The sequence below is a fragment of the Notolabrus celidotus genome, chromosome 6 (genome assembly GCF_009762535.1).
Source record: "Notolabrus celidotus isolate fNotCel1 chromosome 6, fNotCel1.pri, whole genome shotgun sequence".
NCBI lineage: Eukaryota > Metazoa > Chordata > Actinopteri > Labriformes > Labridae > Notolabrus > Notolabrus celidotus.
The window spans coordinates 10999787-11015055 of record NC_048277.1 but is presented as its reverse complement, the minus strand read 5'-3'; the positions used below and the strand labels follow the sequence as shown (position 1 = coordinate 11015055).

The 15269-nt window shown below is 41.2% G+C and overlaps 1 protein-coding gene across 2 annotated transcripts in view; it reads right to left on the bottom strand.

Moving 5' to 3' along the window:
- LOC117814406 (guanine nucleotide-binding protein G(o) subunit alpha) overlaps nt 1-6967 on the bottom strand; it is a 122395-nt gene extending 115428 nt beyond the window's left edge. The window contains exons 1-2 of one of the 2 annotated variants that reach the window (XM_034685718.1): nt 6150-6967; nt 5240-5282 (exon numbers count right to left, since the gene is read on the bottom strand). In XM_034685718.1, coding sequence (XP_034541609.1) covers nt 5240-5282; nt 6150-6267 — 161 coding nt within the window. In that variant the 5' untranslated portion in view covers nt 6268-6967. The remainder of the gene's footprint in view (nt 1-5239; nt 5283-6149) is intronic. The other variant, XM_034685719.1, reaches the window with a different exon arrangement.
- Between the last annotated feature and the right edge of the window lie 8302 nt (nt 6968-15269).

Sequence of the window (15269 nt, the reverse complement as noted above, 5' to 3'; positions counted from 1 at the left end):
AGGGCTGGGAGCAGAATACATGTTTAACACTGGGTGGACATAAAATATTCAATAAACAGACACACAGCTGATGACCGTTCCATAACTTTTGGAAGATAATTGATTAAGTTGTATTTCAAAACATTAGCCTAACTTTGTGCACATGTCACTGTGTTTCCTGTGCTTCTGTAAACTGACTTTCTGAAACTGATGCTGTCAATGTGTCATAACCTCAGGGGTCATGTGGCAACAAAGAAAAGCAGGAAACTGAACGCATTCTTAGTTTGTATAGTTTTCTTCAAGATTCAACCACTTTTTGTATTCATTTTTACAACAATTGATAAAGGATGCAGTTTAAAAGAATTCAAGATTTCATTTGTTCTTTGGAAAGCATCTCACAATCCCCCACTCAGTGTCTCGCGACCCCCAGGAGGGTTCTGACCTCCACTTTTGGAGCCACTGCTTTAAAGAAGGGACTGATGTGCCTCAAGTCAAAAAAACTTCCAACATTCTCAGCATCCATATCATGAAAAGATTATCAGCCCTGGCTAATATCAGTAAGTTTGTTGCTGAGCTACATTTCTGCATTGTAGTTTTAACACTCAAGGCCACCTCTCCTGCAGTAAACTATCGTGCCTCACTTTCAAAGTTTAAAGAGTTTTTATGGGTTTTACACAGTTAATGATTAAAAGATGATTTATCTGATGATTCATTTTGATATGAAAACAATGCAGCAGTACAACTTGCAGGAGTGAGAAAGACTCACTGTGGTCTCTTTTATTAGAACATGAATGTCTCTGCACTCAGAGTGCTCAATGTGCAGTTTGTGAACATACTCAAACCACTTGATTTTACATGGGGAGCAGAGTTCACACTAGCTGGTATTTACTGGCTTTTGGCCAGTTTCATGTGCAGTTGTCCAGCAAATAAAGATATCACAAAATGTCTAGCGGGAAAATGCCCAATACACAATAACCATATTGGTCTGAAAAGGTTTTTTTTCCATTTAATAAAATGTGAAAAGGTGAGATTGATTTAAATTTAGGGTCTACACTTTTTCATGCCAATATATAACAGTGCAGTGTAGCATCTCTGCTTTTTTTCCAGGATGAGTGGAAACATAGCAAAACTTCAACTTCTGTCCCAAAAAAAGGTGAAAATGTGACTTTCTAGAGGCAGAAGAAGGAGGAAGATTTACAGTCATCTGGTAGTCATAAAAACCCATAAACATCATAAAGGTTAGTTTTAGTGGATCCTTACAAAGTTTTTTTTAAGAATGTGACAAATTAGCTAGCTGATTGTTTGATATGATTGTAAAGAAAATCATGTTTTTCATCAGACATCATTAGTTTTTAAAGAAAGAGTTTTTAGATCAATTCAACGCTGTTTTTTCTTTGTTAATGTAATATTAAATTATCTGGAAAAAGACTCTGGATCCTCCCCTTAAAGCAGAACTTTTAAAGGCAGCAAGCAAACAACCGACACATAACTAACAAAAGTACAAAGGGCTTCAGATGACTGCACTTCTACCCAACACTGAGCACAACTTCAAATCCTTGCCCCCTCTTCTTCAACAGCTGTACCAGCCAGCAGTTTCTTTGGTGTGTGCTGCATTTTATGAAAAGAGGAAAGTTAAATGATTTTTCTCGCACAGTGAGCACTGCTGGAGAGGTCAGTTTGCCAGCTGGGCAGCGAGAGGACCTTTGCACACGTCTAAACACACACAGGCGCCATAAACAGATGGTGTCACACACAAACACACACCCAGCTCCATGTAGGAGATAGAGATATGTTGTTCACACATGAACAAGTCCCAGAGGGGGCAGGCCCAAATCTTACACTCCTCGACAGGCCATCGTATACATATGTACACCTAAATACACACAAACTATTGTTCCCTCAGATTCTATACTTCTGCAGTCATACATTTTGTATGCCTCATCATGTCTTCCTCCTCCTGTCTTACACATGTAGTTCTGCATTGCACTCTTAGCACAAGAGAGACTGTTATTACTTCATAACTTACTTCTCCATACACAACTGTAATTCACTCAGTCAGATCTCTTTGTTGGGTACTCACACTCACCCAAAGTAAACCAGTGCTCACTATAGAAATGTTATTTGTGCTTTGTCATAAGTCAGTCATCATAACACAGCTTATCAGTGATATAACTGTCTTATAAAACAATAATACGTGTTTCCAGATAAAGTTATTAAAGACACAATGTGATGCCAGGAAATATTTCAAATCCTTAAAGAAGAGATCTCGCCTCACAAGCCTGACAGTCTCTGTGGAAGGCATGATGGCAGTGTTTTTCCACTCTATCACACAGACTTCTAAGAGGCTCCTTAATTCCACTCACTAACACCACAAGCACAGCTGCGACCCACACTGCCACTCAATATACACACCATCAAACCTATACCTTAATCTAATCCATTCATCTCTGTCTGACTGTGCAGAAAAAACAAACTCACACACACAAAGTCTCACACACACACACAAACACAACTGGTCACTTGAGCACGCCCCAGATGTTCAAAGTGCTGTGAAAGAAAATGCAGTGAGGGCTTTCCACTCCTCTGATGCGGTTCAGGAAATAGCAGAGCGTCTCTGAACAGGAACATTAAGGCTTCCCTGGCAGGGCGCTGTCCACCACTTCAAAGACAGCTTCCCTCTCTATGAGAATGATGTTCTTTGTAGAGAAATACAATAAAATACTTCTGCATGTTGTCAGAAAAATATATGTTGCTTTTAAATTACTCTGTGTCAGCAATTATTCTAGTTTGGAGGGTATATTTCTGCAAACAGAGCGCTGACCCTCCTGCATGAATTTATGAAAATGTCAGGCTGCTTTAAAGCCTCTGATATTGCAACAACAAATCATGAAGGCCAGCGCACCTTATCATGAGGAAATATTGTTGAGGCATATTGTGTCATGCTGCTCTTCATCCTTGAGAGGAAGCAGTCTTTGTGAATCATTCAGCGTTTTATATAAAAACATTTTATTTATTTTAAAAATCAACAGGCAATTTGTCTGTCTGATGCACTTTCATCAATTCATGAATTAAGCAAGAATAGCTTGTAGACTGTAATCAGACGACAGAAACACGGAGGTGGCCGGGCTGAAACCAACGAGCGAAAGGATCCAAATGAAACATGCCGAAAAACGCTGCCTCGCTTTCTGAAAAGAAATACTCCCAAGACACTCATCATGTGTCTCTACAGTGTGTACACTGCAGAAACATACTTCAATATCTACATTATTATCCTGTTTGACCCTTATATAGACCACACACCTCTTAAACATCCATCTGCATCAACTCAAGTCATACAAATGTGATTTACAACAGTCCAATGTCTCCAGTGAGTCCAGTGACTCCAAAGGTTACAGCCTTCTATACTAATTTAATGAACCCACAGGGAGTGATGGTCAGTCAGTGTGCAGAACGTGCTGTACTGTGGAAATGACCATTAACAGCTGAGAAACAGACTCATCTGGATCCACTGAATCATGTCCTCATGTGATATGTCACTGTGCAGCCACAACCAAAGCCTATTATCAGCTGAGATGCACTCCGGCCTCTGTGAAACGACACAGTGAAGGAGATTGAGGAAAAAGCATATGTCATGACAGGATTAGTGATGACATGGAAAAGGGGGTGGGTTTGAAGGGGGGCTAAGTATACTGTTGATTCAACAGCTGATGTGCAGCTGACCTTAAGAACTGCAGCAAATCCTTTAGATATATTAAAGGATTAATGCAATAATATATTAAATACAAAAATACTATGAAAGTATAATAATGTTGCAGAAAATTCTGCATTAAGCAGCACACATGAGTCCCTAATGAGGTATTATAAGGACGTTGTAATGTTACCATAGGAGGGGAAAAAAAGACGTTTAATTAAGTCCATAAAACAACAGCTAAGTACCAAAGGAACACGTTCATTCCCTGGAGGAGAGGTTTTTCATCAGGGCTATATTGGACTGACCACAGGTTAGTTAGTGGGCTTTCACAGCTACACATTCAGCAGGTTACATGGTATTGACATGAGGGTGTAACAGGCAACACAAGCCAAATAAGAACTAATTTATTATGACAGATAAATTGAAAGAACTTCTGTCATTATTATTATTTTTTTTTACAATCTCTTAAAATGTCTTCCTTCACACAGCAAGCAGCCCAATTCTGAGGATTTACAGTTGTCTAGATAATAAAGAGAGAATCAAAGAAAACCCTCACATCCGAGAGGATGGATTTGTGCCTTTTTTCTTGAATAAATTACTCAAGTGAGAAACTGCCTGACTGATTCGTGTTCTGCCAATCAGCTGATGAATTAATGGATTGATTGTTTCAGCTGTTTAAATATAGCACTGTTCATTAACACTGGAGTGACATGGAAGGATTTGGTTATTAAGACATATGATTGAAGTCCTGAGGAGAGTTGTAGTCACAGAGCATACTGGAATGATCATGCTTTGTTGTTTTTGAGTGAGGGTGGGTGAAGAAAATGAGTCCCTGCAGTGGAGTCAAATTAAGTCCTACAAAATTTTAAAGTTTTGTTTAAAAGAGAAAATAAATGTAAACAGCATCAGAACAGCATCTACACACGTGTTACCTCTGCTTCTCAGATCACTGAATCATTGACATGAGGAGGGAAGGAGAGAAGGAGACCGAGGCCCTTGTATCCTGCCTCCTATCTAACAGGAGTGACATCAATGTGTCCCAAACCCCTTCTACATTTCAGCTTCAATGCTCTTCCCTCCGTCTGATACCATGTTTAGGAACAAAGCCACACCTTAAATCTGGACAATTGATAATCGTTTGTAGAAGAAGCATGTCATGGCAACCATTTTACAAAAACATCCTACATGCAGCACACAGCAAATCACTGCACCTGCATCATCTCTTCTCCACACCCAGTTTGATCCATGTTTCCACCCACACAGACCAAAATCAGATGTTGGATTAGGGTTGAAAGAGTAAAGCTTGGGCGGATGTTTGACAGGGCCATCAAGGGTTACAGTCTGGAGCTCTATAGGGTCAACAGTCTGGCTTTTCCAGGAAAATGACACAAAATCGAGGTGTTACCATGGTGCAGCTACACTCTACACCAGACCCAGGTGTAGGCTACTGTGTGTGTGTGAGTGTGTGTGTGTTTTAGTGATGTGTGTGAAAAAATAAGAAAGAAAGAGTGAGAGAAGCACACACACATACACTATAGGGTTATTAGACCGTGCTTATTAGAGACTTACTTCATCTGTTTGACGATGGTGCTTTTCCCTGACTCTCCGGCCCCTGAGGGATAAAAGACAAGAGGACAATGTAAACAGGGAATGTGTGTGTGTGTGTGTGTGTGTGTGTGTGTGTGTGTGTGTGTGTGTGTGTGAGAGAGAGAGAGAGAGAGAGAGAGAGAGAGAGAGAGAGAGAGAGAGAGAGAGAGAGAGAGAACAAGATGGAAACAGAGTGAGATAGAGGATGGGGGTGGGAGAGAAAGAGAAAGAAAGGGGAGCATCAGCCTTTTAAAAAAACCTATAAGTGAATAAAAGCAGCAGCAGAAGGGTGGAGACAAAAAAGAATGAAGCAAGTGGCTGCACCCATTCTTCCTCGACCCCATCCTTTTTATTCTCTTCCTCCATCCCCCACCTAAGTCAAATACTATAAATGCTAACTTTCTCTCAAAGATCAAATGAATTAACCTCCCAGTTCAATATGTAGCAGAGCTGCCAGCGCTCGGCCCTCCATTGCTGCATACTGCCATTTTTCCTGGAGCCCTTCTGCAGTACTCATCCGTGATGTCGTCCTCACCTTTTACCCAAAAATCTGAATGCGCTGAATGTTTTACCATCTGCAACACATTCAATGCATAGAAGCCTGTTGTAGCAGGTGGCTTCAAAGTGATGCAATAACATGGCAGGGTGTGTTAGGGTGTCAATATGATGCCAATTTCTCCAAATGTTGTTTTATTCACAAGATTGTTGTTTTATTATCTTTTAATCAGCGTCATGTTTTATTTTCCATTCCTTCCATCACCATAACCACTGATCATCATGTCTTACCAACCGCCCACCCCCGACACCACACCTTGCAACCCTCTAAGCGTCTCTTTTCCTCAGTCCTGGATCTACAGGCCCCACGGTGGGGGATTCATCAGGCGTCTCTTACCGAGCAGTAGCAGTTTCACATCTTTGGCCGCGGTGAGACCGTCCTCCTTGAGGTTTTTCTCGATGGCTTTGCTCCGGTCCAGAGCCGCCCTCTCCTCTGCGCTCAAAGTACATCCCATGGTTAGAGAACACAGCTTGAGAGCGTTACCGATTCCGGGATCCACGGCAGAAATTTAACAATAACGCTGATTGCAATGAAACTTGTGTGAGGAAACAAAGCTGCTTGCAAATCCTCTTCTTCTTTCTTGGTTAATTTCCTCCTTTTCCTGCGCTATGCTCTCGATCCCTCTGTGATCCCTCTGTCTTTCTCTCGCTCTGGGCTGCTCCCTCTCTCTCGCTCTCAAGCCGGGGACTCGGCACCGTTAAAGCATTTAAATACAAGGATCCACTCGGTTTGATCCACAGGGCAGAAAGACCACGATGGAACCACCGCAGATGTTTGTTTCTCAAGCGTGGTCTCAGCGGTGGTCTGTCCGTCCGGCTGTCCGGTAGTCTCTCGTCTCTCTTTTGTTTTTTTCTGTCGGTAAATCACGGTAAAGATTCTCTTCTTTACCAGTAGTCGATGGTAAGTGTTACTGGGCGGAGGTGTGCAGCGCTCGCATCGTTTGGTTCCTGCACGACGTTCACGCAGCGGCTCACTGTGCGCTTTACTCCGTTTGGCTCCTCCAAGGCGGTGGCGGGGACTCGCTCTGCAACTCTACTGCCGCCCGGTTGCTCCGGTAGAGGTTCGGTTGTTCGTCAGTTCATTCGTTCAATTGCAGGTTGGTGACGTCAGAACCGTTAAAAAGGGAATTGGTGAGAGAGGGAGAGCAGATATACTCCCAGTGGCGCGACCTGGTGGTGCAGTAATACCCACACATTCTTAGATCCAGGGTTAATCTTTATAAAGTGACAGTTCATTAAAACATAAGCGCTCACCTGTTCAAGAGTCAAGACGGACACCAAAAGTAGCCTATAAATAAAGCTCATACTTGTTAAGCACGTGAGCAGTTATTGTTGGCCCAGCCTTTGGATCTTTACAACACACGTGACTAATTAGAGCTGAAACTTGAGCAGTAAGTCTGTTAGTTTTTTACGACTGAATAAACACTAAAATCAAAAGTATTACACAATTATCAAAGCCTTACACTCATGGAGCAAAGCATCGGCCCAGATCTGCACCACTATAAGCACAATGTCAGCCTCACAATTGCAAAACAATACACACAGGGATTTGCAAAACACTCAACACACTTGTACACATTAGACACAGAAGTATATCATGATGTCACTTCCATGCTATTCCAAAGCACTGGCTGTCAAATTACCACACCTATGAGCCAATTGGTTTATACACAGCCATCAGGTGCACAAACACACGATTGCTTAATTGTAAACACACCAATATGCAGCAGGTGAGTTCACCTGTCTTCAACTGGATGAAGTATTTTACGTTTGTCTGATATTTGCTGAGCTTACAGTGTTATGCCACTACTGTAGCTGCATGAAAACTGGGACATGTTTTGTTGTGATTCTCCATGTTGACATGTTGACTGATTTGGGTATATAGAGAGAAATAAATGATATTTTCATCAGTCTGCAGCATTGGTCTTGTGTAGTGTTTGGTGAATTTATTGTATATTTGCACTTTCTCTGTGTACATTACATACAGTACTCTTCTCACTGAGAAGTAGAACGGCTAAAATTGTTATAGGTTAGCAACAGCAGTGTGTAACTGGTTCAAACAGGTTTAAGTCATATGAGACGTGTGTTTAATATGGTAACAAAATATGGTTTTGATAAATTAGTGTGAAGTTTTTACAAGAGTGTTTCATTTTGCAAAGGATCTGAGGTGTTCTGCTACTTGTGTGTTTGGTTGTGTGAAATGTGTGTAGTGTTTTGATAAAATGGGCCCTGTTTTCAAAATCGTGTTTAAGCAATCGAAAAAAACTGTAATTGAAATGTACATTTTATTACAATACAGCAATGAATATGTTTTTTCTTTGAAAGATAATATCAGAGTTAGAGGGTTTCACAATGATGGTACCTCATTTGAAACTTTGTAGAGCTTTCAGTGACACCAAGTGACCATGTTTGCTCAGTTGCTATGGAGATAGGCTTAGCTTAGGTGTTTCAGTTTTTATCATGTGCCCTATAGGGGATTTTGGTCACATGATAACAGAAGGTCTCCTGAATGTGGTGAATTCTATGCTGCAGCCTACATCCACGTGTTACACACCATGTAGCTGAAAATGAACTGAAATGTTTGTTTAAATTTAAACAGGTTTCTGTCTCTAGGAAGTAATTTTATGGAATTATTATATCAGCTTCTGAAAAATATATAGTTTTTTCTTCATTTTACAGCCACATGTCCCATCTGAACATTATCAGCAACATTTGACTGCAGCTTGCTTGCTGACCTGATAAGAATTCAGTTTATTAAAATAATTAATTCGAAGGAAGCCTCTTTTAGTTTGTTGTGTCCACTGTTTCACTGAATGCATGTCTCTCAATGCAATATTCCCCGGTAAATGTCTGCCTATGCCAAGTAACATAGATAGAGGCAATAAAGGATGTGAATAATGAGGCATTGTATACCCAGCATTTTGACTACAATGAGTAAATCATGATGCTTCCTATCAGTAAATGTCAAAGTGAACAGACTTATGCACTCACAATAGCAGTTGTAGGTACAGAGCGGGACAGATTGAGGCACAGTGAGCATGTTCACCCTCTGGAGAATCCAACTGAGCCCCTGAGGACTTGAGTCTACTTTTGTTGCTTGTTCACCCTCATGAGGTCAAGTCTGCAGAGACTTGATACTGCATAGCTTTATAAGCAGCTGATAGTCAGGCTGACAGAATACAATTGGGGACATATTTTTGTGCCATAATGTCGCAAAGCATTACTTCTGGCATTTGTGACTTCAGCAATGTTTCATTAACCAATGGTTTCACAAGCAGATTCTAACTTTTTTCTTTATTCCTCTGCCACGCCTGTATGATGCCAAATCAAGAGATAGTGAAGACATCGAGATTCCAGGAATAAAGCTTTAGATTTATGAGAATAAAGTTAGAAATTTACAAGACACAAAAGTCACAAAGTTACAAAAATAATTTCGTAAGAATACAAGAATTCTCGTAAATCAATGTGAATGAACTCGTAAATGTATGAGAAAAATAATTGCCACTAAGACCACTAGGCCATCGGCCCCCCATCTGCATCATCTCTTTAAAAAGGACTCGCCTTCTTGTGCTGTTGCATTGGACTATATTACAATTACCTAATTTAAACAAACAATTAGAATAATAGAAACAATCATATTTAGGTTCTGTTTTTGAAGGGGTACTGTGTGCAGAACAGTTTGGCTAACAATCCGGTCACAGAAGCAATGGCTGTTTTCGGGCCAGACGTCACTGGATCTCCAGTTTCGGAAAGAAGAAGTAAACAACAGCCAAGCTGATCGTGAAACTGCTTCTTTAGCATCAACTTATGATTTAAAAAGTTAAGAAGTGGTGCATATGTGATTAAATGATCTTCACAGCACCTAAAAACAGAGTTCCCCCGGTCAAAAAATAAGAAAAATAAAAGGGGAACATAAGCGCTGTGCATTATGGGAAACAGTGTGCAAGGGAGACTGGTCCGATGCATACTGAGAAATTTTGTTGAATCAGTATGACATCCGGGTAGTTATGGCAAACTGCAGATTTTGCTCTTGTTCACATACTACACAGGCTACGACATACTGAATTTTGCCAAATTCAGTATGTACTACTAGTATAGTAGGCGGTGTCAAAAACAGCCGATCATCCACTCAGGATCCCGTGTTGAGTTAAGGTTATCTGCACAACATCCCCGTTTTTTGAAAAACGATTCAGAATCCTGGTAATCATGACAATCGGGGCTGATATGCTAAAAGATGAATTATTATATTTTTGATTAAATTCATATTAAAATCTAACTTCACAAGAGGCTCCACGTTCCTCATTGTAGTTCCGGTCACCACAGGCTGCTCTTCCAATCTCTCTACTGACTTGTAACTGAGGTTTCCTTCAGCCCCATCTTTCTGATTTTGATCTGAGTGAAATGCCTCTACAAGTATTAGATGGGTTTATGTGAAAGGTCAAATGGAAAATATATTCAGGAATACATTTAATTTACTGGGGTGACATATCAGTTAGTGCCATCATCAGTACCTTGTCCCAAATGTTGAAGTATGTCTGCAGAAATGATCAACCTGGGTACCATGCTCTGAGTAGGCCTCCTTTAACACTGAGGTTCCCAGCATGCACACATGCTGAGAATATGAGAGAGAGCAGTAAGATTACCTTAACAGCACAACCATAACGTTGATTGACTTCATGTATTTTCAAGACCAGACAACAATAACCTATTACAATATTGAAGAGTGTTCAGAAAGCATGAATAGAAAGTCTGATCTCATCATTTAGAAACACCATTGCTGCTAAATGCCAGAATGAAAGTCAGAGATGAAGATAGCAACAAAGAAAGTGTAACAGCAAGACAAAAGAGACCTGCCAAAGCAAACAACCTCTACATTGATTCTGATATCATGATGAATTTCTCAGTCACTGCACTGCCTGAAGCAGCTCTCAGCATTAGCAGTGGACAGAGACAGTGACAGTGTTTGTGTTCAGGTAGCTGTGACAGTAGTTGCTCCTAGGGCTCATTACTTTATTGAGCATTTGGATTATGGACATGTAGCTGGCTGCTGGCTCCATTTGTTAATGCAAGCATCGGTTATTGTTAGCAGACTCTGTGCTCAGGCTACTCTTGGCAGAAGCCTCACCATGACGGTATGCTTTCTGTTGCCAGAAGCCTGCAAAATGATATGTTTTCATTTGCTCATTTGAAGCTTCTTATTGGCTTACAACTACTCAAGGGAAGCTAAATATGATGTTGCCAACTGCATGATTGAGCATCACAAATCACTAAGATCTATGTGATGATATAAACCAAAGACAGGATATGGTGTTAACAGCACAGCATATCTCACAGATTTTAATCAATTTTCTCAATGAGTCCAAATGCATGCATGTTTTACTTCTCTACATCATATTTTTTACATATGTTTTTTGGGCCTTTGTCTCACATTAATATGCCACAAATGGTTGAACCTCTGTGACGAGGACTACCTGCCGGATATCGTTTTATTACTAATGCAAAATCCCTCACTCACCACTGCTTTCTTTATGATTTGTTGGATTGAACATCATTAGCAGACAACAACACTGATATATTTTTATTCATAAAGCAATACTATGGAAACTTTGATCTTATATCTGTACCCTTCTTTACACTAGCTCTACTGGGTTCAAGATACATTCCTCCTATTTATTACTCTTCTCTGTACCCCCGGTTTTAACAGAACAAATAAAAAGTGCTTTTTTCAATAACACACCTTGGACATGGAACAATCTTCAAAAATAGGTAAAATTGGTCACATTAATATCACTGAGTAACTTTAAGATTATCATAAAGAATGTGGTAACGGAGGCATGTGGTTGTTTTTCTTGAAAGCTTGCTATGTATTTAAATAGGTTTTAGAAGTGTAGACTGTTGTGATTTGTCCGTGTTGTGTTGTTTTTGTAGTTCTTTTTGTGTTTGTAACTGAGGCTGCTACCTTGGCCGGTCTCATTTGAAAAACAGATTTCAATCTCAATTGGACTTCCTGGTTAAAAGGTTAAAAAAGTTATACATATATATGGGGTACCTCACTGGACCCCCATCTACATCATCTCTTTAAAAAGAACACTCCATCTCATGCTGTTTGTGTTTGGCCTATATTACAAAAATATTATTTCAAGAAACAAAAAAAGTATAGAAACAACCATATACAGTATATGATCTGTGTTTGTCGGTGTACTGTATGTTAAAACAGTTTGGCTAACAATTTGGTCTCAGAAACAGTCAGGCAGTCAGTCCGTCAGTTAAGACCCCATGTTGAGTTAAGGTTAGAGTTTTTTATGCATCCCTTCTGTGACATAAACCATTTTTGTTTATACATCCAGCTCTGCATGTCTGTCTACCTTTCCCTGCTTTTGAGCCATTTTTCTAAGCATTGTGGTCCATACATAGACTTTGGGTTTAGATGTCACAGCTAACATCTGATCCCCACAGATAAACCACAGGCAGCTGTTTCCTGCAAACACACTCACACATGCTGAGTGTATGCTGCCCTGCCCGACTCCAAATGGCGGTTAGCCAAAGGGAACAAGTGACTGTTGTGGGAAGTCAAACATTTGTTAACAGGTATACAGTAGCAACATCCTAGTGTGTTTAAGAGGAAAAGTTATGACAGGCCCAGAACTTTGGAGAAATTCAGATCCTACATAAATGCTAATTTCCTTTGAACCCTGGAGGATTTGTGGAGAAGAAGAACATCACCTGTTTATACAGTTCACAGTGGTTGTTGTCTTATTGATCTGAGCTTTATATATAAACTGCACTGTTCGGAGTTTTCCACAATAAAATACATAATAAGCTCTTGCTCAACAGACTATCTACAACAGCTGGCCTCCAGTCTGACAGTTTATAACCATATAGCTTTATCTCTGTGTACACAGTGAGGCCATTAAGTGCTTTGCAACACTCATCCATCCACCTGGTATGCATACAAGTCATGACCTCTATTAAAGATGGCTACATACTTCAACTGTTGACCAAAGTGTTCTTGATCTCAAAAGGACTATGAGTGGCTGTACAGAGTTACACCAAATAGATTTATTAATAAAAACAATAACACCAACCTTAATTTCTAACAAATAAAAAGTCAGAGGACCAGCCAACTCTTTAAGATCTAGCCCAAGGAGCTTTTTTGAGAGTGAAAAAAGAAACAAATCCAGACACTTCACTCAAACTACAAATGTCAATATCCTGGCAGCACTAAGGGAAATCAAGGGATCACCACAGCCCATTGGATTCAATTTCCAGGGGTGATGAATGTCAGTACTAAATTTAAAAGCACTCCATGAGACTGGAATCTGTTCAAAGTGTTGGACCATCCACGTAGCAGGGTAAAGCCCAAGATCCACAGGATGCGTCGCGTTACGTTACGGCTGCGCCGCGCACGTCGCAGCAAATAGGTTCCCATTCAAGTCAATGCTCTAGAGTCCACAGGGCGCGCTGCGGCGCGTCTCAGCTCCGTCTCTGGAGCGTTCCGCCGCGCCGCTCTGCCAGAGATACGCGGGGAGTCTATTTTCGCCGCTCCCCGCGCCCAGCACGCGTCAATCGACACAGAAATGATCGAACTATCCCGGAAGTCAGGCACGAGGATCGTATGCAACATCCGCTCACTTTCAAAATAAACACCATGTGCAAACACAAGATCGTAAATTTCACCACTTCTTCAACATTACGTCATAACCTGTGGCATCGGGCCAGACGTCAGTCTCAAAAGATATCCGACACCATGGACGAGGAAAAGGTTATACTGTGTTGTTCTCGCGCGTTTTAGAGTTCTCGAGGGATCTTGAGTTTCCTGCTCCGGAGTGCGCGCCGCTCCAAACACGCATCCTATGGACCAGGGCGAAAGCCCCGGGACGGAGCAGAGCCGTGTCGCAGCCGTAACGCGGCGCACACGCATCCTGTGGATTCCCCGAGTAACAGTGACAACAAATAGTACAACCATGCTCTGTGCCTCAACTACCTACTCAGGGAAATCAGTCAAAAATGACATCATCACATTTAAGAACATGACACTGACTTTAAGGAATCATCAACCTTAAGTATTTCCAACTCGATGGTCATGAGTACAATAACCACAGTTCAGTTAAAGTGCAGCAAAGATCCATTATTGCAGGAAAGAAAAGGATTTTAAGTAACAGATTCTGCATTGGAGTACTTCTGAACTTATATTACATATGCACTTTGTAGTGTGAGGGGTTTCTCCGGACTTTTTTTGCTAGGGTGGCTCATCTGGGGTACTAGGGCCTTGACTTATACCGGGGGTAGCATAAACTATGTGCCCACACATGCAAGGTAAATAGCCAATCAAAGTCTATAACTTTTGTTAGCACTTGGGGTGGATCAGATTTCAAGGGGGCTGTGGCCTCCCAATGCCACCCCTCATGACCCTAGGGGCTCCTTTCCTCTCCCTTTCCTTCCTTAGTCACATCTGGACGGTCTGTTAACCAACAGGCTGTGGTTACTGTTACACAAGCACAAACAGACACACACACCAACTCACACGCATGCACGCATGCACACACACACACACACGCACGCACACATGCACACACGCACACACGCACACACACATGCACGCACGCACACATACACACATGCATGCACACACACACGCACGCACACACACACACACACACACACACACACACACACACACACACACACACACACACACACACACACACACTGCAATGTGTGATGCAAGTCTTCCCAGCAGAGTTTAAGGACTCTGCTGTTGCATCAGGCGCAGGCTGGCATTGACTGATTGAGGATACAAGCTGAGGAAAGAAAACCGTTTCCTGCAATACATTAAAGCCTTCTGAATTGTGCAATGAAACAGTTCAACCCTCCATCTTCACTGCTTAAAGTTTAGACGGGGTCGTGCGGTGGGGGAATGGGGGCTTGTGGCTGGACCTACATCCAGCTGCCAAGTGCACCCTGGAGAGGTCACAAGTCGTTCATAGGGTGAATGAAAATGAAAAAACATATGAATGGAATAGTTACCTACTGAGTAAAATCTAAAATCTTAATAACAGTTCGATAATGTTGTTTGATAATTTGCCTGTTTTGAATTTTCGACCATTTAAAAAAAAAGAAATAAATGTGGGAGCATGGCATGGAATAAGCCCAATTACTCCCTGATCTTGACAGGATGGGAATGAGAAAACAAAAAAAATATACATATATTATTTTTTACACTACATGATAGCACCACCAACCAAAGCTTGGGTTACTACCAGTAAAAAGAGCAAAGATATTTACAGAAAATCCTACTTCTTATTTTAAAACAAATGTCAAGGGGCAAGGCCTGATGTATCCAATGAAAAAACGGAGTGAGGGAAGAGGGCTGACCGGAGTTGTCAGGCTGTAATTTGCACTCCTGACTCTGCGAATTTAAAAGTAACATCAAGATGGAGTGAGCTAGATTAAATGA